Consider the following 26,005-nt stretch of genomic DNA (forward strand, 5'->3'; position numbering starts at 1 on the left):
GTCAAGCGTGAGCTAAGTTCTATGCTGAATTCCATGAGTGCTGAACACATTCCAGCGCATATTCCAAGCAGGTATTACTTTTGAAACCAATTTTAAAAGCATTAAATATATTCACTTTTAAAGGACAAAAAATACAATGAGAAATCCAAGTGAATTACCTGCACAATAAGAGCATGTCTCTTTAACACATACTTCTGAGATGCCATGTGAATGAAGGTCAGGCCCACACAGAGGTTGTAGAGAGGTTCATTAGGATGGGTGCGGAAGGCTTGCACATACTGACCTGGGAAATGAGCAGACGAGTCAGAGGGTGTGACAAAAGCAGGTCCTTATGCATTTAGGGCCAAACATTACTAGTTTTAAATATCTTAATTTTAATTTAACAAATTAAAATTAAATTCCATCTTAATTTTAACTTTAAAGCAAACGCTATCAGATGTTCTCATAAATATATTTTGGTCATAAAGATTAATATCAGTAACTAAAAGTAACTTTAGCTTTTTTTACACACAACTAGACCTATCTATGTGATCATAACCTATTTTCTTAAGATAGTTTACAAGCAATGAGAGAATGTGCTTTTGGCAATTTTTTCTTTTCAAGTGCTGAGGAACAAACCCAGGACACGTTAGGCACGTACTCTACCACTGAGCTATGTCCCCAGTCCTTGGTTTTTAGAAACAGGATCTAAGTAGTACAAGTTTGCCTTAAACCCATGACTTACTTTCCAGCCTCTACCTCCTGAGTGCTAGGATTTCAAATGTGTGCCACCATGTCTGGATTTGGTGAACACTTTTGCAAAATTAACTGATCTTAAGATTATGACGTGAAAAAAGGAAAGCAGTTTTTGTGTTTTAGACCAGGGTGGGTAATGTTTTCATAAATACAGCAACTAACTTGCTTTCCCTTAGAAAAATTAAATGTACCTAACATTAGGGCTTTATGAATTCTACATTTTCCATGAAATTTACTTCATATTAAAAGCCAATCAAATGAGAATCATCAATGAATTAAACCAGTAAGTAGGAGAGCTAAAAATAAAATAGCTCATTAATTCCTGAGTACAAGAGCTAAGCCAAGATAAATGAACATACCCCACCAAATAAGGTAGGAGAATATAAGCACATTTTTCACATAAAAGAATAAGTTGTCATCTGTTATGCATAGATTTTTAAAAAATCTATTTCAAAAGCAATGATACGAAAGGGTTCTTTTAGAAGCAGAGATGGTAGATTGCCGTTTGGATTTTTCCATTTTTACCTTGTGTAAAAGTTTCAATCTAGAAACTTTTTTAAAAAATCTTGATTTTATAGTTTCAAAATATTAAACTAGCAAAAAAACATCAGCCACATAGACAAAAACAGAAAAGTATTAAAATTCAAAATCACAGGTAATTCGGAAGTGAACTAGCTTTCAGGTAGCAGAAGACACAGGCCTAATTCTTAGTTAGGTATTCTTGTTCTGATTATGTCAGAACTCTCTCAGTGCAAATGATTAATGTACTTCCTTTAATTAGAATTGTACTTATTGTATAAGTAAACTTTGATATCAAAACCTGACTCCTAGGCTAGGAAGGTGGCTCAGTGCCACATGAATGAGGCCCTGGGTTCGATTCCTCAGCACCACATAAGAAAAAAGAAAAAAGCTGGAAGTGGCGCTGTGGCTCAAGTGGTAGAGTGCTAGCCTTGAGCTGAAGAGCTGAGGAACAGCGCCCAGGCCCAGAGTTCAGGCACCACGACCGGACCCCCAAAAAAACAAAAAACAAAAAAACCTGACTCCTAAAGGAAAAATTCCCAGTAAACTGAATCCTTTTGTACTACAAAAAAAGAACAATCTGGTGGCAAAATGTCCACAATTAATAAAAACATATTTTACAAACAAACAAGGCTGGGGCTGGGAAGGTGGCTCAGTGGTAGAGCGCTTGCCTTGCATGCATGAGGCCCTGGATTCGATTCCTCAGCACCACATAAGCAAAAAGAAAAAAAAAGCCAGAAGTGGTGCTGTGGCTCAAGTGGTAGAGTGCTAGCCTTGAGCTGAAGAGCTGAAGGACAGCGCCCAGTCCCAAAGTTCAGGCCCTCCCCCCGACCCAAAAAACAAACAAACAAACAAGGCTAAGCAGGACAACTGTTGACCTTTAAAATGAATTATAAAATCTACTTCCACTTTTAAAATCAAACTTTAATAACAAATATTAACATTACATTATTGCTAGTACTTAGAACTACCTACTATATGAACATCATTGTTTTAAAACCTGTATTAACTGACTTACTTTTCACAATGGCCTATAAGAAGGGCCCAATTATTATCTCATCTTAGAAATAAAAGAACTGAGCAGAAGCCAGGTGCCAGTGGCTCATGCCTATAATCCTAGCTACTCAGGAGGCTGAGATCTGAGAATCATGGTTCAAAACCACCAGAAAACTGGAAGTGGAGCTGTGACTTAAGTGGTAGAGCACTAGCCTAGAGCTGAAGAGCTCAGGGACAGTGTCCAAGCCCAGAGTTTAAGACCCATAACCAATTTAAAAAAATTAAAAAAAGAACTGAGCAGAGGGAAATAGAATAATTTGCCATCTGGAGGCAGCCTACTGAGTTAAGACTTATTACAGTATGCTTGGCAAGGATAGGTATCAGGGCACTTACCAAGTGCATGCTTAAAGCTACCAGATACAAATGCATTGTGCCCATTTAAAACACACAGGGCATGATTGTCTGGGTATTTCAGCATTAGACGGAGACAGAAGCGGTGATGTCGTACATCTTGGGAGTGCATGGTAACTTGATTGAAAATATTCCATAGCTGGGCTTTATTGACATTTTCCATCACCATTATCCTACAATTGAAGAAAGTTGGTGGGGAGGAAATAAGATAATAGAACTCCCTGATTTCCAAGAGCATGCCTTCAGTGCTGTCCTTCCACACCGAAATGCACCTCCTCAACAAGGAAAAGCACACTGCTTCAATCTACTTTTGCAAATCCTTTACACAAGATAACATTTCCCAGAAAATGCTGCCTAAGTCATTATTTCTACATTATTCCTCTGATTTTTAACCAAACTCAGAAACCCAAAATGAGAATCGTGTTAGAAATTGTTTAAAGACTTAACCCTCATAATAATACTATATGTCTCCCTTTCATATATGGGAGACTGAGGCATGAGAAGTTTAACGACCAATCAGTAAGTTTCAGGTTTGGGGTGTGAATGCTGGCGATGTAGCTCTCAAAGCATGCTCTCAAAAACTATCACAAGAATCATAAATGAACTGAACCAGTTAATAACAGGAGAGCTACAAATGAAAGAGCTTTTAATTCTTGAATATGAGAGGCTAAGCCAAAGTAAATACACATACTCTAGTAAAAGAATCAAATTACATTATTAGAAAGTCACCTGATATAGTTGTATGCCTTTCTGAAATTTCTGTCCAGAATTGCAGCAGACAGACCAAAATATTCTAGTTCTTTGCGTTTTTGTCTGTCATCATAAAATGAATAATACTCCAATGATGAATCTACAAGTAATTCAGCTTCTTCATACCGAGACAGGTCACACAAAGTGTATATGGCCTTCAAAAGAAGGTTCCACCAGTCATCTTTTGGCAAGACACTTGTGAGTACAGCAAATATTGCTAAAATGAGATCAACAGAAACCAGTTAGGACACTATATTTCCAGAAATAGCAGTATTAGAAAGAAAAACTCACATGACCAATTATAACATACATTTAATAAACATGACCCCAAGGGCTTGAATTCCTGCTCTCAGCTGTCCTGAGGAAAACAAAAGTAGTCTGATTGCACTCTTTCAATAGGATCCCCTTCTGCTCTGACTGCTGGACAATCTTCAAGCCTCGTTAATTCTCTCTGACAAATGTGCCTCCCCTACTCTGATCAGTTAAAGAGGATTCTGTATAAATAAAATATTCAAATGCTGGCTTCAACAATTACTTCAAATATGTTTTTTAATTCAGTATTCTTGATCTTTGTTTAATCTCTCTCTCTATATAATATATACTTAGGAAACATGACCTAAAATATATGTGACAGAGGTAGAAGTATTGAGATTAAACCCAGAATGAATGGAGAAATGGCAGTACTCTAGCTAACAGCCAAGTCCTCTGTCCTTCCTAAAACTCCAGCTCCTGTAACGGTGATTTAATAAACATTTGTTGAATTAATTGACAATGAAGTCATTTTCTAGTAGATTAATATGTCCAGTTTATAACCAAGTCATTACCAAAGTGCTTTCTCTAAGGAATAGCCTCACCCAAACATACTGGACACTTTTTCCAGCTAAAAGTAGACTCTGTTAAAGTCCTACAAGACTGGGTCACAGCAATTTATTTTCAGAGTTTCTATGACTATTACTACCATTTTTCAAAAGTTAACTTGATAGAAAATGGAATACATATAATTGAAGTGATTCAAAATACTCTGTACTGTGTCATCTAATCAAAAACTTCTTAAAATACATTTTCTGCTTCAAGGGTCAAAATTAAGATTTAGTGTATGAATTCAATGAAAGATCCAGACAGATGTTTTCCTTTTAATTTTTGAAACTATTTAGGTTTATCTGGGTGCTGGTGGCTCATTTCTGTAATCTTAGGTATTCAAGAAGCTAAGATCTAAAGGTCCCCATTCGAAGCCAGCAGGAAAGAACAAGAGGCTCTTATCTCCAGTTAACCACCAAAGAAAGCCAGAAGTAGAGCTGTGGCTCAAGTGGTACATGATAGCCTTGAGCACGAAAGCTCAGGGACAGCACTAGGCCCCAAGTTCAAGCCTCAGGACTAGCACCAAAAAAACAAAACAAAAAATTAGCCTTTTATCATCAAATAAGTTAATTATACTGATTTAGATTAGAAAGTTATTTTATTTGAAAATTTTCAATTAGATTACTGTCAGATGTTACTTCATAAGTTTTCAGTTTAACAAAGTTTTATAAAACAAAGTAACTTACCTTTTGCATCATAATTTGCTGTCTCTTGGTCATTGTTGTCTGATATTTTGTCTCGTGATACTTTAATAAGGTAAAGATGCCTCTCTCCTGATTTGGAGCTGGAAATCAGACAAACCTGAGCTCTATTCATAGCTACCTGAAATAAAAGTGATAATTACAGAGATATTTTAATCAATAAATATAAATAATGAACTATAAGTACCACAAAAAAAAACTCTAATAAGATAAAAGAGGTCAGCTTATACTTTAAGAAGATTAAAAATTGAATAAGCTGCTTTTTTCTTACCAAGGAAATTTTGGGTCACATTATTCAGCTTACAAAGGAAAATGAAGGTAATTCACATCAACTTTATAGTACCTTACAACATATATTACATATATACATTTAGGGTTGAGGGTGTTACCTCCTTATAAAAAAGCCAAGTTCAAAAGGATATCAGATTTGGAAAACATTTTTACAAAATGAATAAGCTTGGCATACAGAACTGACTTACAGAGCCAATAACGAGTAATATTGTGGTTCTTACATCTGTAAAATATTTTGAAATATTTGATGTCATTTACTTTACAGTTGTTTATATTAGCATATACAACCTTCCAGCTATATATCACTAATTTCTAAGTCTTTCACCTTTATCTGACTTTCCTTTGCTTAATAGAGTAAAATAATTACAGAGTAGTATAATCTGTTAAAAAAAAAAAGCCAAATAATGAAGGGACAAGGCTGACAGAGAGAGAGATCGTTACTCACTTTTAGAAGCATGGCTAGCATGGTCAGCAAGGTATCCATGTAACCGTACATTTTGCCTTGTGAAAACAAGAGAGTAGAACGATGAAGCAGTAACTTCAGTTCCTAAATAAACACAGGACAATGAGTATGACAAGTTCCTTTGTAATACCTGTTTATCTGCATAGGAGAGTTGTGTCTCTTTTATGGGTTTTGTTTTGTTTTACAATAACTAAGATCCAGTATTTTAGAAGTTTTTTAAAAATGACTGACACTTAAGACTAAAAACTATTTTTCAAAAATATTGAGTTTAGGGCTGGGAAGGTGGCTCAGTGGTAGAGCGCTTGCCTTGCATGCATGAGGCCCTGGGTTCGATTCCTCAGCACCACATAAGCAAAACAGAAAAAAGCCGGAAGTGGCACTGTGGCTCAAGTGGTAGAGCACTAGTCTCGAGCTGAAGAGCTGAGGGACAGCACCAGGCCCAGAGTTCAGGCCCCACAACCGGACCCAAAAAAAAAAAAAATGAATTTAATACACTAAAATAATACCTTAGTTAACACCTGTAACTTCTCTGAGAACATTCTAAAATACAATGAACCAAGAAGAAACATTTATGTTACAAGCCCACCTGCTGAGCAGCATTGGCATCCTGCGCTAGAGTATCAGGATCGTACATTGGTTCCAGAGCTTCCAGAGCTTTCTCAGGACGGCCCAGCTGCTGCTGAAGGGTAGAAAGTGAAATTCTTGCATCCAAATGGAGTGGGGCCAGATCAACCACTTTGCCGTAGCTTTCAGCAGCTCGTTCCATATAGCCTAAGGCCTTTAAACACTCTACAGTGATGGGAAAAGTGAGCATTAAATTACAGCTTTGTAAACTGGCCAAAATAATTTTTATATTTAACTTATTCTTTTGTTTTTGCAACATGGCCTACACTATAAAGTTAAGGTGACCTTAATATCTTGATCTTCCTGCCTCCCAAGTGCTGGGATTATAGACATATGTCATCACAACTAGCTGTATTGTTCCATTTATATATACATATATGCACATATACATGTATATATATATATATATATATAATGGCAACAATATTTCAAAATAATGAATGTATATACTTAATACTTCAAAACAACTGTCTTTTCTGATCTCTCTTGATGGATCATCCAATTGGCCTGCAAATTCAAACTGTTTAAAGCATATAATTAGAGTATACAATTTAGTGCTTTGCTTTGTTCACTTAGCACTGTATTTGGCATTTTCAATAAGATAATAATCAAGTTGGTTATTTACCTATACTGACATAAAAGTTGGTTCCAAATTTTTACTCTAGTTATTCTACATTTAAAGCTGAAGTTTATAACTGGCAGATCAATGTAATCCAGTATTTTTTTTTAAATTTTATTTAATTTTATTTGTGAACATACTGTACAGAGGGGTTACAATTGCATGGGCAGGATAATGCGTACATTTCTTACCAAGCATTGCAGCCTCCTCCTTTGTTTACCCTTCCCATCCCTTCCCAGCCTCCCCCCTCCCCCCATCCCAATCCTTCTCCTTCCCCCCTCCCTCCCACCCCCTTCCCCCCCTAATCCAGTATTTTTTAGGACACAGTGGTTTAAAAAAAAAGATTACTTGGCTACACTTAAAAAATTTTTTTAATTTTTTTTTTTTGCATGTGTGTGTGGGGGAGGAAGGGTGGTAATGAAACTTGAACTTAGCCTGTTTTTTTCACTCATGGCTGGCTCTACTACCTGAGCCATGCCTCTACTTCTAGCTTTTTGGTAGCTAATTGGAGATAAGACTTTCTCAAAACTATTAATCCTCAGACCTTAGCCTCCTGAGTAAATAGTATTATGGGCATGAGCCAACAAGTGACAGGCTTAAAACTATGGTATCTATAAAATGTTTGATAAATTTGACTTTGACAAGTCCCCCTACTTCCATACAGCACATAGCCAGGCTGAGCAGCAGACCTTCCAACAGGATTCTCTGGCTGTCACCTCTTCCTCAGTCCACTCGTTTTTCCTACCTGCCAGGCTCCCACGTTTTGAGACCCCCTTCTTCAATATAATCTACTTCCCTGTACCCTTTTCAATTCCCCCTTTTATTTCCTCAAGTTCTTCAAAGTAAGACTACTGGACCCTATTCTTCAAACTTGATATCCAATCACTAAATCTCATCATTTGAACTACAAAATGAATCCTTGTAACCTTTTCTTTTTTCGATCCTAATATAACATACTAATCTAGGCCCTCTCTTCATCCCTTTACCACCTCAATGATCTCCTAAACAGTATTTCCTCCAATTGTTTTTATACCTCTTCTGGCCACCATCTTTATGTAAAAATCTTGAAAATAATTTAGCATACTAATATAAATGGATCTAACAATGAGATTTCTTTTTTTCCCATGTTTTAGTTTTACAGATATTTTATTTTATGTTGAGCTACAAACACCAAATTCCTCTTATGATCTTTCTTGATTTTTAGATGAGTCTGAGGTTTGACTTCACTTCATCTCAAGTCATCTGGGTTCAAATGTAAATGACAGAATAGTGACCATAACTAAACAAGATCATAAAGCATCTGGTATTAGTAAGTTGGAAGCAGTTTCAGTATCAACCTTACACAGGCAGTAACTCACACTCTGTTCCTGCCTTCAAAATTCTAATTCTACAAAGATAGCTTTTTATGACAGTATGATATTTCAACTCATGTTCACTCATCTAAACAGAAAAGTATTATTTCAATCAAGTGCTCTCTTTCCTTCTTCCTCTGTGAGCTATGGCCCTGAAGTATCAACCAGTTGTCTAGTTTAAAGAATTTTCTCCATGTAGTATTCAAGGGATATTAGAACTTTCTAACATCATGTGATATCTTAAACCAAAACTATTGTTTTTCTTTTTTGTTTTCATGTATTTATTTCTCTAGGAGATTTAGTAGTGATCTATAACTATTCCACTCAAAATGAATGCTTTTCAGTTTACTGTGAACTTAGGCACAGTAAAAATAAAATGACTAATAATAATCTAATCTTGAGCATGTGTGGCTCAAAGGGCACTGAAAATTACATTAAGTATTTTTTTTCTCAAAATACATACTAAAATCTGTAAGTCTATTTGAAAAATCAAATTTAGTCCCAACTCTGATAATATATTACTAGAAACCAACATGTACCGTAAATCCAGGTATGAAACAGGCATTGCTGGGTGATGGTGCTTCATACCTGTAATCCTAGCTACAGGAGGCTGAGAATTGAAGATCAAAGCCAGGCCAGAAAAGTCTAAGACTCTGATCTCTAAGTAACCAGCAAAAAGCCAGAAGTGGAGCTATGGTTCAAGCAGTAGAGTGCTAGCTAGCCTTCAGTGAAAAAGCTCAGAATAATGCCAGGCTCAGAGTTCAAGCACTCAAATCAACACCAAAAAAAAAAGACAGGCATTTACAGGTAGTGTCCTGTCACTGTTACCATTAAGCACATTATCATTACCCACAGCACAAGTGTAATCACTCAATACTCTATCAGTACAATTTAAAACAGTGACCTTTAAAAAAAAACTGCCTGAAATCAGAACGAATCTAATGTTTTATATTGTCATCTTGGAAAGTTCTTTTTTTATGTGATTAAAACTTTTCCCTCAAACACCCCTCTCTCCCCCCTAGAAAAAGTATTACCTGCATGCCGAAGCCAGACTACTGCTAGGTTGTATCTTTCAGAGCAAACTAGTGCACTGAGGAGGGGGAGTGCAGAATTATATTCACCAACATCCAGAAATGCTTCAGCAACATCGAGGTAAAGATCCCCCATATCTTCAGGATTCTGTTCCACCAGTGTTGTCAAAAGTGGCTATACCCCAAATAAAAGACTAAAGTCAGAATTCATTACAAATGTGTGTATCTAATTCTTTTTATGTTTCCTCAATAGTGGGAACTGAACCCAGAGCTTTGTTCTGCTGTTTAACAAGCTATACTCCTAGTCTAACAGCTCTCATTTGAAAATATGTATCAATCACATCAGGTAAGCTGAAAAGGAGCAAGGCCTAATAAAAATAGCTTAAGAGATAATTTTCTATTTATTTCCAGATCTCAATTTAAAAGAACTCACACTTCCATCATTCACTCATCATCTGTTGAAAAAGCAGGTACTGCAGAACCACGACCACGCGCTGCAGTGTCCTTCTCCATCACGCCAATCATGTCCCCACTTCAGGGAGTGTGGGGGAGCTGGTATTAGGAAAGCTCTTCCCTCACACAGTGCCATGGTTTACTTCCTTATTTCTTTCAGTTCTTAATCAAATGTCACTTTTTTAGAGAATATCTTTCCTAACTTCCCTATTAAAAACCAGCTTTCTCCCGCCCCTGATATTCCGTCTTTTTTGTTTTTCTCCAAAATACTCATCATTTAACAATATCCTATGCTGTATAAATTTTTACTATTTGATGTCATTAAAACAAAGATACATGAAGTACAGGTTTGTGTATATTACCCTGTACCTAATCCTAAGGTCAACAATGTAAATGCCTAGTACTATTTTTTCTTTTTTTCCAGAGGTGGGATCATGCTAAATAGTCAACATTGACCTGAAACTCACTACGTAGCCCAGGCTAGCCTCTAACTTTTGATCCTCTTAACTCCACCTTCCACGTACTGTGATTATAGGCATGCAGCCCTATATGGGGCCCAATACATTTTTTATGTTCAGTGAAATATTTGCTTTAAAGGAGGCAAAGGAGAACAGGTGTAACAATTATTATTAGTTGTCTACAGGAACAATCTTAGTTCCTGATAGTTTTCATTTAAAAAAATATAAATTATAAGCCTAATTCTAAAACACTGTTAGCTTTTATTAGGTATTCACACAAAAGAAATTTGATGCTTATTATAGCCCTCAGTTATTTAGGAATGTGAAAATTTACTGTCATTTTACATTTTTTTGTCATCTGGAGAAAACAGACTGTGGATTTGATCTGAATTATCTTAATATTACTTACATTACATGCAGAACTTAATGTCACTTACATTAAGTGGTTCAAGGATGTTAAGATGTACAAGGCAGACCATCAACTTGACCGTGATATCTATTGGAACACCATCAGGTATTGTGCAGGTAACACACTCTACAGCTGCAGAATCATCAAGCGGACAGGAAGACATCCTATAAGCATGTTTCAACTGTGGGGCAAATATGGCAAGCTATCTTCCTTCTACAAACACATCACTCAAAACACTCAGTTCTAATTATAACTGCCATTCAATTCTACTACTAGATCCTTTGGCCTCAAGTCTGTACTTCATTTGCACTTAGACCTCCTGCTCTTTTCCTAAGGTCTCATGTACTTGCCCAAAAACATAAACTCCCATGCCTCCAATCAAAACTACAGAAAACTAAAAGACAAAAATGTCTACTATGAATGAAATCTTTTTCTTCTTGAATTCAAAAGGCTCTTTTTAGTCTTTACAGAGACTAGGAAAAGAGGTAAAGAACACTGTTGTTTTCTAAAACTTCATTGCAGCCAGACAAGTTTTAAAACCCTAGTAGATTAAAAGACTTTGATACACATTTAAAGTATATTTTGTACAGTCAATTCCAATTATGTTCCTATGTTTGCATTTCAGCTAATCCTAAAGCACAGGACTACTGGTGACATATCAAAAGCAGAATGAAATATTAAAATGCCTTAAAAATTAGTTTTATCTGTTTTACAGAGCTTGTCACCAATTGTAGTACTTCACAAAGTTACCAATCAGAGGAGGACTTAGTCAATTAAGACTGATTTATTAGTGAACACCAAAATAACTGATAACCAAAATTCAGCTTATATACATATTCTGCTAAGTGTGAAAGTAGAATTATCTAACATGGAAATTTACTTACCCTAGGCCATGAGATCCAATAGGACAAGGACCAGGTCTGTTTAACTCAAGCTCTATCTAGTATACTTCTGTAGATAGTAGTTATGGCTGCCTTTCTGAACAAGGACTACAATGCAGTCATTTAAATGAGCATCTACCTACATCATATATGAGTTCTATTTCTAAATGCTAGCATGTGTGTCCCCTTAAAATTCTTACATTGAACCCTACCCAAATGGTATAATGTGATGGTATTAGGAGATGGGATCTTTGGGAGGTGACTGGGGCCTGAGGACCTAAAGCAGTGTGGCCCTTTCTGCCAGGTAAAGTCACAGCAAGATAGAGCCAAGCAAGAGGAAAGGAGCCCTGGTAGATACCAAAATCTCTGTTGCCTTCATCCTGGACTTCCTAGTCGCCAGAACTGAATATATTTCTGCCATTTTTAGTAACACTAGATCTAAAGTATTTCATCTCAGTAGCCAAATGCACTAAAGACGTATAAATGAAAAGCCTTGCTTTTGAGATCAAATCATAAAGGTCAATTTTCAGAAAAGAGGAAGTTGAGCTCTACTCTAATTATACAGAAGAGCATTTCACAAACTACAGGGTACTGCTACTCAAGTTGGAGTCTAAGAACCATGCCAATCCAAACCCATTAGTAGGCAGCTAAGTACACAGCTTCAGAGCTAGTATTTAGACGTTATTACTTTGCCAACGTTAAGGTGTACGTATAATCACACAGCTTATATATCATGAACTAACATTTAACCTCACTTTTAGAAAACTTGTCAGGTACCTCTAATTCTAGGATTCAGAGATTGAAGGAAGAGAATCAAGAGTTCAAGGTTAGCCTAGGACACATGAGTCGCTATCTTAATAAACTTGTCTTGGTGTCACTGAGTTTATTCTCCTGAACTCCACTAGATGTTTCACATTTAGAAGAATTAAGAAACTTGACCCTCAACAGCAATACTTAATCACCAACAAACATTCTCACTTTCAAAAATGCATATGGGAAACAACCTTTGTAAATATTTCAATCTCCAATCTTCTACACATCTTTTTCTTTAGTTATTTTAGCCGGATGCCAGTGGCTCACACCTGTAATTCTAGCTACTCAGGAGGCTGAGATCTGAGGCTCACAATACAAAGCCAGCCCAGGCAGGAAAGTCCGTGAGACTCTTATCTCCAATTAACCACCAAAAAGAAAGAAGTGCTGCTTCAACTCCAGCCTTGAGCGCAAAAGCTAAGAGACAGCATCCAGGCCCTGAATTTGAGTTCTAATACTAGCGCATACACAGACACACACACAGACACAGACACAGACACACACACAGACACAGACACACACACAGACACACACAGACACACACACACACACACACTTTATTAAGAAAGTTATTTCATCATCTCCCATCAAAACCCTCACAGGACATAACAGGGTAAAAGGCACTCTCCAGGAAATCTCTTACAAGAACAGATACCTACTCTGCCTTAAGATGATCAATTTTTCACAAGCTCAGATAGGATATTCTATATTGATATATGAAAGAAGAGTTTTAAGAAACCCTGCTGGCCATACTTCAGGTATGGTTTTCTAACCAGATTGCTAACTATATATGTGATTCTGTAAGTTTTAAACACAAAAAGAAAATGTATTTTTTTACTTTTCTCAGTACTGGAGAATGATCTCAGGTCTCAGACACGCCAGGCAAACAATCCAGCACTGAGCTACACCCCTAGCCCTTTATTTTTTTATTTTTTTTGAGACAGGATTTTGCTATATAGCCCAGGTTGTGCTGGAACTCATGATCCTTCGGCCTCTACTTCCTGAATACTGGGATTATCAAAGTGCAATATTAAGTAGAATTTTTAATAGTAGACAATCTTGGGGAAGGCATGATGGTATGTGCCTTTAACCCTAGCTACTAGGGAGGCAGAATTAGAAGGACTGAGTTCCAAAGCTAACTCACACAAAACCATGAGACTCTATCAGAAAGACTAAAAGCAAACAGGATAAGCAAATGGCTCAAGTGTTAAAGAGTACTTGCTTAGCAAGCCAAAGCCCTGTCTCCAATCAAGTATCAAACATACACACAAAATAGTACAGCATTTTAAGTCCCTTTAAGTCTTTTTTGAAAAGCAAATTGATATAGATATAAAATAATTTTTTTATTGTTATTATAACTGTTGTTGGTGCCAGTACAGGGACTTAAATTCAGAGCCCATCACTCTGCTTGCTTATTCATGGCTGATGCTCAACCACTTGAGCTACACCTCCAGTTATCTAGAGATAACATTCTCAAAGGCATTTATATTTTGGCTGGCTTTGAACCACAATTCTCTGATCTCAGTCTCCTAAGTAAGCTAGAAGTGAAACACTGGCACCTAGCAATCTGAAAGTTATGATAAGCTGATAATAACTTATTATTTTTCCTATACAAATTAATGAAAAAGACTTGTTGGTCAGGAGAAACAGCAAGTTCAAACAGATATACTAAGAAAAGAAACACAAAACATTTTTTAAAACTTAGTAAACCAATACTCACAAGAAAAGTACCAAAATCTCTCTAAGGATATTGGAACTATTTGCTGTAGGAACATTACCAATTCAAAATACCCCATTATGAGCAACAGAAGGCTCTGTATGCCTTCCTATGTAAAGGAAACTACAACCTTCATTCTCTTCTGAGGTGCTTTCTTCTGACATTTTCTTTTCTAGTGCTATTCCAGAAAAATCTGTAATAACCTAAAAAAATAGGAAAGAAAGATTTAGGAATCTTTTCATAAAGCAAAGATTTGTACAATTAATTCAAGTAATACTTATAAAAATGGAGTATAGCCAGGTGCCAGTGGCTCACGCCTGTAATCCTAGCTACTCAGGAGGCTGAGATCTGAGGATCGCGAATCAAAGCCAGTCTGGGCAGTTAAGTCCATGAGACTCTTTCTCCAATAAGAGTCTCCACTATCCTTTCATGCAATTGTTTCTAATATATTTATAAGATGATTTCTTTGTTGCTTTGTATGTCTCTCCCCCACGGTATAACCCATGCTTTTACTGTATTTGATGTTGGTATAATTTGTAGAGGGGAAGGGAAAAAACAAATCGTTTAACTAGGGATACAGCTGGACCCAATGCAATAATGAGATGTACAAGTCCTTATGTCGAAAAACGAACTTTACAACTGTGGTGAGAGTGAGGGGAGGGGGGAGAATGGGAAGGAATGGGAAGGGGAAACAAAGAGAAGGCAACAATGCTTGATAAGAAATGTACTCATCATCTTGTCCATGTAATTGTAACTCCTCTGTACGAAACTGTAACTCCTCTTTACGGTATTCTCACAATAAAAAAAAAATAAATTAAAAAAACACTACCAGAAAACTGGAAGTGGCTCTGTGGCTCAAGCGGTAGAGCAGTGCCCAGGCCCAGAGTTCAAGCTCCACAACCGACAAAAAAAAAAAAAAAATGGAGTATAAAAAGAACAGTAGAGCCGGGTGCTGGTTGCTCACGCCTGTAATCCTAGCTACTCAGGAGGCTGAGATCTGAGGATCGTGGTTCAAAGCCAGCCCAGGCAGGAAAGTCCATGAGACTCTTATCTCCAATAAACCACTAGAAAACCAGAAGTAGGGCTGTGGCTCAAGTAGTAGAGCGCTCGCCTTGTGTTGAAGAGCGCAGGGACAGCGCCCAAGCCCAGAATTCAAGCCCCACAACCAACCAAAAAAAAAAAAAAAGAACAGTAGGTCTTTTTAAAATAAGAAATCCTCACTGATAAACATTTTATATCACATTAATATCAAAGATAAAAAATAACCTAATTTCCCCAAAGGAACCATGAGAATTCAGTCAAGGGCATCACTCCTCTGTTGGGTCTTGCTACCATGAAGTGTAGACACACTGGTAATGGCAATATTCTCTATCATTTGATAACTCCATTTCATGTTTCATACACAATTACAACAGAATCGAGAAATCTATTATGAATGTATAATCCTTAAAAATATAATTTAAAGCATAATTAAAACGAGAAATTCGCCAGGTGCTGGTGGCTCACGCCTGTAATCGTAACTACTCAGGAGGCTGAGATCTGAGGATCACCATCCAAAGCCAGCCGGGGCAGAAAACTCCATGAGACTCTGATCTCCAATAAACCACTCAGAAAATCGGAAGTGGTGCTGTGGCTCAAGTGGTAGAACACTAGCCTTGAGCTGAAGAGCTGAGGGACAGCGTCCAGGCCCAAAGTTCAAGCCCCATGACCAACAAAAAAAAAAAAAAGAGAGGGAGAGAAATTGCCAATTTTTAAGCATTTCTGGAACACAAAAATCTAAGAGAAAAATACATGAACATTCCTACCTCCAAAGCTTTGTCAAACTGCTTATTAGAAATGTATAGTTCAGCTGCTATGTTAACATCTTCCATGGAGACTAGGCCCTGGTGCTTTGAGAAAGCTTCTTCAATGATGTTAATAGCTGAAGTACTGTCATTGGCTTCATAATAACTCCTAAAAGAGTAAGTGAATGAATACTTAATTCCTTAGGCCATCTAACAATTAACTATTTTAATTTTCTGAAAACAAAGAAAAAAATGTTCTTTTAAATCACAATAAGCACTTTGGCTTTCTGGGCAGCACTATGATGGCTGAAAAAGAAAACGTTTAGCAAAAGTGGTAAAAGGGGGCCACGAGGACAGTGCTCAACTCATTTGCTAAGAAGGCTTTATATGAAGGGAAAACACATGCTACGTGTATCGTAAAGAATCAGTGCTGAGGGTATGGCCAGTAGGTAAGTGCTTGCCAATGGATTTTGCTCTAATTAATAACCACTAGCCTCAAGGGGGCTCTCTGTATCTATCTGAGTACTTCTCAGATTTGAACCTGCATGTAAAATCAACTATGTATCTGTAAAAGGACACATTCAGATCCAATAGAGTTGGGCTCAGATCTTGCATTTCCGACACCTCCTGAGTAGTGTAAATGCTGCCAGTTTGTGAGCTAGTAAGGTTCTAGACAGTAATCTCACAACTTCTCTCTTCAGACCTCTTTATTCTCATGTCGTTTGTATATTATCAAGAGAATCTGATCAAATGTCCCACACACTCCCAACATGTCTCCATGCTGACCAGCATGGCCAGTATACATGTGTACTGGTCTTCTCCATCAGTATATATAAGTCCAACTGCCTCTGGATCCCATTCCTTCTAATCTTCTCAAGGATATTGCTTAAGAAATTGTCCCTTCTAAAGAGCTGTGGTTTGAGAAATGGTTCATGGTTAGAATCATCATCCTGTTTGCCATAGACTGATGTTAGAGAACACCAAGATAACAAATACTTCATGAAAACTGGCTTAAGTCTGAAATTACTTGTTTCGTGTCCAGTAGTTTCTACTTTTGATAGTATGGATCTAGGGGGAAAAAAAACCCCAATTCTTGGAAAGTTGCAATATAATCATTTTTGGTGAATTGGAATGAACATGTTTATAGTCTTTGAATTACTTGGTTATCTTGTGCTGCTGACCTAAATATATGTCTTAAGACTATTTCAGGCATTCCTCATTAAAAAAAAAAAGAAAGAAAGAAATTGTCCCTTCTCTCATAAAACTTCAATATGTCTCCCCATTTCTATTGTTCCCTTCTAAACATAAATATAACTTTTCCCAGCTTAAAAATCTTACCTCTACACCTCATTCCTCTATTCCACTGGAAAGTTCCTCCAATGAGTTGCCCATCCCTCACCCAGTTTCCAGTGCCCCGCCTCCATTCTTTTTAACTTAATCCAATCATCTTTGCCTCTTGCCAAAACAACTCTCATCATCAGTTCTCAATGTTTATGTAGTGACCTCTTTGTTACACTGCACATGGATGATTATCTCACCTCCTGGAGTACCTTCTTCCACAAAATTCTGTAACAGCATGTTCTCTGAGTCTCTTCCTCTTTCACTGGCCACTTCCTTTTAATTTCCCTGTTTCTTCCTCTTCTCCCTGACTTGTAAGCACTGCAGTACTACCTCAGGGTTCACACCTTAAAACTCTATGCCTTTACCCATCCACAATCTGATTACTTCTCTCTGCCTCCTGCTGTTGGTATTCTAGCCCAATTTACTATTTTCACCAAGACATACTATTTCCCACTGGTCTCCTAACACTCTTTAATCTAGAACCAAAACAAAAGGCAGAATTGATAACATTGAAGTCAGATTAGGTCACTTTTCTATTCAAAACACTCCAGTTGCTTTCAAACATACTCAAAGTAAAAGACAAAGTCCTCATAATAATCCACATGGCCAACTTAAAAGAACATGTTCCAATTTTTAGCTTTTGAGCAATAGAAATGTAACATTTTATGTAAAAATTTCTAAGGCATCACAGTTGACTTAAAAACAGAAAAGTACTGAGGAAGAAAAACACCTCATCACCTAGGCAAAATATAAAATAATAGAAGGCAAAACACTTCCAACCTCAATAAAACATATACTCTATTTCAAATACATGCTTTGATTTACATAATACAATGACTGAAAAAAATATACATGTATGTATAACCCCAAACTTACTTTGCCATGTCTCTAGCCAATTGCATAAAACGTTCTCCATCAGATGGAGACAAGAGATTTAAAATTCGCCTGTAACCATCCATTGCCATCTTATGATCACCCATCTGCTCATAAAGGCTTGATCGTTCCCACAGAAAACGGACATTAGTAGGTTCATATTTAAGAGCTAGAATGAAAGAATAAAAATTACATTATCAAAACAAAGGTGCATGGTAACTAGAGGTGACTCATCATCTCAGATACAACTTTAATTCTCCGAGGGAAAGAAGGAAATTATTCTGGAATAAATTTATCTTCACAATAACTCTTGACTAGTTTTAAGACCAAATAGACCCTGAGTCTCCAAAGTAATCATCTTGATTTGGTCACTCCAGTCTGATGTTAACTCTCAAGTAACAGCTTTACCTTGCTTGGAAATTTAAAGCATTGTTCATCTACCACCTTTGTGCTGCATTAGCTCACATTATAAAGTTGCTGATAAACAGGGAACTCAGATACCCCAAGTACCAAGTTTATTACCCCAAAATACATTTCAGCTAGCATTACAACCCAGAAGAGCAAGTGCAATAACCCATATACTATGAAACACACTCAAAGTGAGAAAAATATTCCAATTACCTTTTGTATAGCAAAAAATAGCCTGCTTAATATTGTCTTGTTCCAGAGACATTTCTGCCAGTCTAACCCACTCTTCTGTGTCACTGGGATTTAAGTGGGCAGCAATCAACTCAAACTGCAATGATTTTTCCATGTCACCTTGATCCTCATATATCATGGCAAGAGTAGAGAATGGCTCATAAGCCAGAGGAGCTAAAATAAATGAAAGAAAATAAAAATGAATTCCACCACTAAGAGATTTAAAGTGATGTCAATCACATGATTCAAACTGTGGATCAGTTTTCTAATATTTAAACTCTTTAACTCACTCTATCAGAATTATACAAACTATTTTCATGGAACTTATAATAAATATTAGATTTTATGTGTTCTACTTATTTTCTTATACTTTTAGGTTGTTATTTAGACAAGGTCTTGCTATAATGCTTGGGCTGGCTTCAAACATGCCATGTAGCTCAAACTTCTAGTCCTCCTGGCTAAGCCTAAGAACTGGGATAACATAGTTGTTATTTTTAGCATTATTTTATAGTTTGTTTTTTTTTTTTGGGGGGGTGTCCGGTCATGGGGCCTGAACTCTGGGCCTGGGCGCTGCCCTCAGCTCTTCAGCTCAAGGCTAGTACTCTACCACTTGAGCCACAGAGCCACTTCCGGCTTTTTTCTTTTTGCTTATGTGGTGCTGAGGAATCGAACCCAGGGCCTCATGCATGCAAGGCAAGCACTCTACCACTGAGCCACCTTCCCAGCCCCTGTAGCATTTTTTAAAGCATTATGCTTCTTTTAACAACATATAATTTCATGAAACCTCTAAATTCTAATCTTCCTTTTAAAAAAATCTCTTCACTAAGGTTAACCTGGATTACTAATTTGGCAAGTTTACCCCAATACACATCAGCCACATCAATGGGATTGAGTTTTCATGATCCAACTCACACAACTGAAAGTATGGGTTAAAGGATGCCTTAGCAACACCTAAACTCAGGATAGCAAACTGAGTACTTAATTTGCATTTCTGAAATACTGACATAACAAAATTCAGAGATTACTAAAAATCAAAGTCAAAGATCAGTTCTAAAAAGATTATAAACTGAAATGAGAAACAAGAAGCAAAATACCCTGAAGAAAAAAGTTCAGTTAATCCTATTCTGATAGAACTTAAAAAAAAAAAAAAAAAGCAGAACAGGAGTGGTGGTTCACACCTGAAATGCCAGCACTCAGGGACCAGCGGCTACCCTGGGCCATATAGCAAAACCATGAGAAAAATATTTTTTTTTTAAAAAAGAGGAAGAAAGGAGAAAAAACAGTGGTCACAAATTACCCTAATGAATAATCCAAGAATTAAAATAAGACTTCTAAAAGTACTCTAGTCTAACTAAATACCAAAACACAGAAAGGTAAATTTAAAGTTCTCTGTATTATAATTAATGCTACAGAGTGTCAAACCAACAATGATCAGGAAACAATGTGATTTAATCAAAAAACAATTTTCAGAGATGTTCATCAATATGTCAAAGATAGATCATTTAATCAAGAGATAAAATGACAAATTTAAGTATATCTTTACCAAAAATATATTACAGTATTTTAACACTGCCAAATCTGGAAAATGAAAGGAATAAAAGAACACTCCTCAAGTGATTTTAACATAACATGCTCTCCATTTTTTTTTTAAACAGATATAGTTTTACTTTTTATTTTTTATTTTTGTTGGTCATGGGGCTTGAACTCTGAGCCTGGGTGCTGTCTCTGAGCTCTTCAGCTCAAGGAGAACACTCTACCACTTCATGCTCTCCATTTTAACAAACATGACCAAGGCTGAGGGTGTAACCCAGGCTCAAATCCCCGCACCACAATAAATATTTAGGGCTAGGAAGGTGGCTCAGTGGTAGAGCACTTGCCTTGCATGAATTTGGGCCCTGGGTTTGATTCCTCAGCACCACATAAGCAAAAAAAAAAAGCCGGAAGTGGTGCTGTGGCTCAAGTGGTTTAGCGCTAGCCTTGAGCTGAAGAGCTGAGGGACAGCACCCAGGCCCAGAGTTCAGGCCCCACCACTGGACCCCCCCCCAAAAAAAGTATATATATATATATATATATATATATACACACACACACACACACACACACATAAATAAGAAATAAAAAACATTTAACAAGCCAGGTGCTGCTGGCTCACTCCTGTAAACATAGCTAATCAGGAAGTTAAAATGTCGGGATGCTGGTTCAAAACCAGCACTGACAGAAGAGTCCATGAAACTCTATCACTAATCAATCAGCAAAAAGCCTGAAGTAGAACTGTGGCTCAAGTTGTAAAGAGCCAGCCTTGAGTGAAAAAACCAAGTGAGAGCATGAAGCCCTGAGTTAAACCCCCAGCACCATTGCCAAAAAATAAACTGATTAATTAAATTAACAGTTCAAAAATCTAAAATCCCTAAAATGAAAAAATACAGAAACTAAGAGCAGGTAAAAGTGCAATACATATTGATGGTATTTCCCTGAGTCATAGCCTGTGGTTCTAACTCCTATTGAATGTGAAAAGAAGATAACTGTTACCAGAAGCAATTCCTCCAACTTCTGAATATATTTTGCAAATAATGCAATGAAGAGCTCCCTCAATAGAGTTACTGAGTAATAAATGCTATTATCAATAGAATCCCCACAGAAAACACCTTGTCTTATGATTTCCATGCACATCAATATTGCCTCTTCACGTTCTCCTCGAGCAAAGCGAATATTGGCTTCTCCCATGAGACCTCTCAGAGCTCTGGGAAGTTTACTCCGAGGTCTTTTCTCCTGTGTATAAAAAAGACATGGAGCTATGCTAAAATACAGTAGTACAAGCTTAAACTTCAATTCCAACTATATTCATATTGGAAATAATGTAACTGAAATTTCCCTCTCAACCTTAAATCTTCTAAACCCAGAACTAAGTACTAAAGTGACAATTGTGATTCTTTAACATTAAAGTATAATTGTAAGGCGAATAAAAAGTAAAAGTCCAATGCAGAAAAGAACAGGTGATCATATGATATTCTACGGAGAAAGGAGCATCTAAGAAGGTAAAAACAAAACTCACTCCTTTGGACAAAGTTCAAAACACAGTAAAATATATAAGCAAAGCAAAATTCCAATGGTAAGCAATTGCTAAATGACTGATTAAGAGAATGAATTGACTTACATGCTAGGAATCTTGTATGAGATGCTCTACTAAAGAAACTTCTTTCAAATTTATGAACTCAGAATGAACTTGGTTAAAAAAATACTTTACTATGGACTTTTCTTTTTTTGGTCGGTCATGGTACTTGAACTCAGAACCTGGGCGCTGTCCCTGAACTTTTTTGCTCAAGGTGAGCTATCTACCACTTTGAGCCACAGCTCCATTCCCAGTCTGCTGGTGATTGACTGGAGGTAAGAAAGCGTCTCATGGACTTTCATGCCCTGGCTGAGTTTAAACCAGTGATCCTTAGATCTTAGCATCCTGAGTAGCTAGGATTACAGGCACGATTACAGCACCTGGCTAACCTTTCAATAGAAAAACTACAATACATACTGACACATGAATAACTATGGTTCTTGTAAAAACTGAAAAAAACATCAAGGAGTGTGTTCCCTTTCTTTCTTTGTACTATTTCCCCAGTACAACTTAAAGCTTCCTTTTCAATGACTATGTCTCCTTACACTGTTCATAAACACCAAAAAAAGGAACAATTTACTTTCATCATTTTCTTGGTCTCGCGATTGAGAACCATCTCCAGTACAAAGACATCCCCAGCAGTGGGCTGCTCTGGTGTTTCCTCCTCTTCCTCCTCTTCTTCCTCTTCCTCCTCATCATCTTCAGTCTCTCCAAGCATGGAAGCAAAGACCTTATGAACAGACTTACTCACGCCATCTGATGTTTCTCCTAAGGAAGACATGGTGAGGTTGAAAAAAACCTTTAGAATACTCAGCAGTCAAAAGAAAACAGTACTCTAGTTTCCCAAATATAAAAGACAATATCAAACAACATCATCCAGCTTTAAAGTGAAATTTAGTAAATGAACTCTCCCCCAAAAATACAAAGAGAAACTATCAAAAGCCCCATTTTTTATGACCCTGTAAGAATGGCTGGATCATCCTTTAGGCCTTATTCAGACATATAGGCAAAACTACTGAGGTAACAGAAGTACAAAAGCTCAAATACAGTACCCAAGCCCTGAGTTCAAGTTCCAAGACTCACACTCATTCTCTCTCTCTCTCTCTCTCTCTCTCTCTCTCTCTCACACACACACACACACAGACACACACAAAACCCTATCTGCATAATGTGTACAAAAGGAGCTCAAGAGCAAGAATTTGGAAGTGGTATTAAAGCAATGTCCAGGAGAAAAAAGGAAACATCCTGGAGACCATATATTCCTATTAAGTTTTGTCAAAGCTCCTTCAAAACTGACCCCTTTGTCTGTTCCACATACATACTCACACCCACCAAGAGTTCTGGCAACAATGTGACAATTTTTTTAAGGAAAAAAAATGTGACAATTCTTTCCTAGGATATATGCAGCCTCGTATCTCTTTAAATATGATAGGATTATTCTGGCAGAGGTAGCCGGTTCTTAAGTACTTAACTGCTCATGGTGAGAAGTGGACTCAACTGCACAGATAAGGAAGGATGTACTGGCTGTTAGAACAACTCCGGCCCCTTTTCCCACCACATTAGTCTGGAAAACTAAGAAACTGTAGCCTCAATTCTCTTTCCTCTTTTTTCCTTCTTTCCTACATGGTTTAGGCAGGTAGGCATAAAGCTTGTTTTCTTCCAAAGGCTTCTGTATTCTTGTAATAAAGGCTTACTACTACCAACCAAAACTAGCCTAGTTCAGCTCTCTGATCAGGCCCTACACACAAATCTACATCCTAGCTGACAGTTCAGCATCTTAGGTAAAACTTGGCAAGGGCAAATGGATACCATGAGCTACTATCAGCATTCTCATCATTAGAAAAGTTTATCAATCGCTAGAAATGAATAAATTTGCATATAGGTTGATAAAGTAGGCTTTAGTCTGAATGCACTAACCAAACCTAGTATCTGGACATGAAAAATGAAGGAAGGACTGAATCTTAAACCAAGGCAGCATGTCGTATGTCTACACAGTATGTATGTGTATTTGATCAGCCTTCTGGTATGACAAGGGTAGAAGAAAGTTAGTTTGTAAAGAAGTATAATTTGGGAGAGGATAGTGTGGAAGTATTCTGTAATTGAGAGGGCTAATTTAAAACATCATAACACCAAATTACCCCCAGTTCAAAAAAAAAAGTTCTGGGTAGAAGGAAGTTAGTTTGTATAGAAGTATAATTTGGGAAAGGATAGTCTGGAAGTATTCTGTAACTGAGAGGGCTAATTTAAAACATCATAACACCAAATTACCCCCCGTTTAAAAAAAAAAAGTTCCCCAGATGAGTATATCTATTTGAAATACTGTTCTACCAATGAAATTCGCCAAAATAACCATTATTATATATAATGGCTGAAAATATTTGAGCAGATACTATATATCAAACACTATTCTTCTGATAAACCATAACACAGTATCAGGGCAATGAAAAAGAAAATGTTTTCACTAAATTACTCAGATACTCAACATTTAACTTGGGTAGCAAATGATCTTAACATACCTTCATTGCCATCTTTGTCCTGGGATTTGGTAGAGCTGATCCCTGATGATGACGGAACTTCAGAATCATCTGGATTCTCTTCAGCTGATAATTTTCCTTTTTCCTGAAGATTTGAATTGAAAATTAGTTAACTGATGCCAAAAACTAGTGACTGACTCTCTCCAGTTGAGAATAGAACCTGTGCCTAATTTTCTACTAATAAACACATACATATGTCAAATCTAAATTTCACAATGAATATATGGCAATATTTCTGCAACTGCCATCCATTTTCTAGTACTTAGATCTTATCTTTTGGTCTAAATAAGTCATGTTTTTAAAAACAAAAAAGGATCATGATGACTTTTCTAAATCTAACACTTTTAAAAGACATGGGGGGGAGGGGAGTGGGGGGCTGAGAAGTTGGCTCAGTGGTAGAGCACTTGCCTTGCATGTATGTGGCCATGGGTTCGATTCCTCAGCACCACATAAGCAAAAAGAAAGTGGCGCTGTGGCTTAAATGGTAGAGCACTAGCCTTGAGCTGAAGAGCTGAGGGACAGTGCCCAGGCCCAGAGTTCAAGCCCCACGACTGGACCCAAAAAAAAAAAAGACATGACAGGCACTTAATAGTCAAAATAAGAAATCATCAGTTAACTTCAAGAAGTTCGATTATGTTTATTTTCCCATGGACTTCAGAAAAGTAAGATGTGTGGATAGTCCATTTTTTCCCTTTTCTTGATAAACATGAAAAATAAGGCATAAAGTACAGTCATGATAGTGCATGCCCCTAATCCTAGCTACTCCCAGAGATTTAGATCCAGAGGACAGCAGCTCAAGGTCAGCTCTGGCAAAAGTTCACAACAGAAAAAGACCCCATCTCAACAGAAAAACCTACTGTGTAATGGCATGGCCTGTCTTCCCTGCTATTAAGGGAAGCATAGCTAGGATCTCAAAAATAACCAAAGCCAGCTGGGAATGTGGCTTAGTGGTGGAGTGCTTGCCAACCATGCATGAAACCTTGGGTTCGATCCCTCAGGACCACATAAACAGTAAAGGCCGGAAGTGGCACTGCAGCTCAAGTGGTAAAGTGTTAGCCTTGAGCAAAAGCAGCTCAGGCCAGGCCAGGTCAGCCCTGAGATCAAGCCCCAGGACTGGCAAAATAATAATAACCAAAGCCAAAAGGGGTGAGGGTATGACTCAAATGGTGAGGGTCTGGAAGCCCTGAATCCAAACTCCAGCACTGCCAAAATAATAATAATAATAGTAATAATGAAAAAAGATATAATTAAAAATACTCTTCTCATCAGACAAGTACATTCACATTTTTTTTGGGGGGGGGGAGGGTCCGGTCGTGGGGCCTGAACTCTGGGCCTGGGCGCTGTCCCTCAGCTCTTCGGCTCAAGGCTAGCTCTCTACCACTTGAGCCACATCGCCACTTCCGGCTTTTTTCTTTTTGCTTATGTGGTGCTAAGGAATCGAACCCAGGGCCTCATGAATGCAAGGCAAGCGCTCTACCACTGAGCCACATTCCCAGCCCCTACATTCACATCTTTTTTTTTTTTTTTTGTCGGTCGTGGGGCTTGAACTCTGGGCCTGAGTGCTGTCCCTCAGCTCTTCAGCTCAAGGCGAGCGCTCTACCACTTGAGCTACAGCGCCACTTCCGGTTTTCTGGTGGTTTATTGGAG

At 37.5% G+C, this 26,005-nt stretch overlaps 1 protein-coding gene across 2 annotated transcripts in view; it reads right to left on the minus strand.

The window, feature by feature from the left end:
* The window catches only part of Gtf3c3 (general transcription factor IIIC, polypeptide 3, 102kDa), a 39,397-nt gene that overhangs the window by 11,954 nt on the left and 1,438 nt on the right, over positions 1 to 26,005 (minus strand). The window contains exons 2-16 of one of the 2 annotated variants that reach the window (XM_013010629.1): positions 24,341 to 24,443; positions 22,405 to 22,592; positions 21,361 to 21,484; positions 18,698 to 18,889; positions 18,080 to 18,245; positions 15,884 to 16,031; positions 14,209 to 14,281; positions 10,699 to 10,802; positions 9,354 to 9,525; positions 6,311 to 6,513; positions 5,707 to 5,808; positions 4,956 to 5,091; positions 3,391 to 3,628; positions 2,644 to 2,834; positions 159 to 283 (exon numbers count right to left, since the gene is read on the minus strand). In XM_013010629.1, coding sequence (XP_012866083.1) covers positions 159 to 283; positions 2,644 to 2,834; positions 3,391 to 3,628; positions 4,956 to 5,091; positions 5,707 to 5,808; positions 6,311 to 6,513; positions 9,354 to 9,525; positions 10,699 to 10,802; positions 14,209 to 14,281; positions 15,884 to 16,031; positions 18,080 to 18,245; positions 18,698 to 18,889; positions 21,361 to 21,484; positions 22,405 to 22,592; positions 24,341 to 24,443 — 2,265 coding nt within the window. Of the gene's footprint in view, positions 1 to 158; positions 284 to 2,643; positions 2,835 to 3,390; positions 3,629 to 4,955; positions 5,092 to 5,706; positions 5,809 to 6,310; positions 6,514 to 9,353; positions 9,526 to 10,698; positions 10,803 to 14,208; positions 14,282 to 15,883; positions 16,032 to 18,079; positions 18,246 to 18,697; positions 18,890 to 21,360; positions 21,485 to 22,404; positions 22,593 to 24,340; positions 24,444 to 26,005 lie in introns of those variants that run through there. The other variant, XM_013010633.1, reaches the window with a different exon arrangement.

The sequence above is a fragment of the Dipodomys ordii genome, unplaced genomic scaffold, assembly GCF_000151885.1.
Source record: "Dipodomys ordii isolate 6190 unplaced genomic scaffold, Dord_2.0 Scaffold1, whole genome shotgun sequence".
Lineage (NCBI taxonomy): Eukaryota > Metazoa > Chordata > Mammalia > Rodentia > Heteromyidae > Dipodomys > Dipodomys ordii.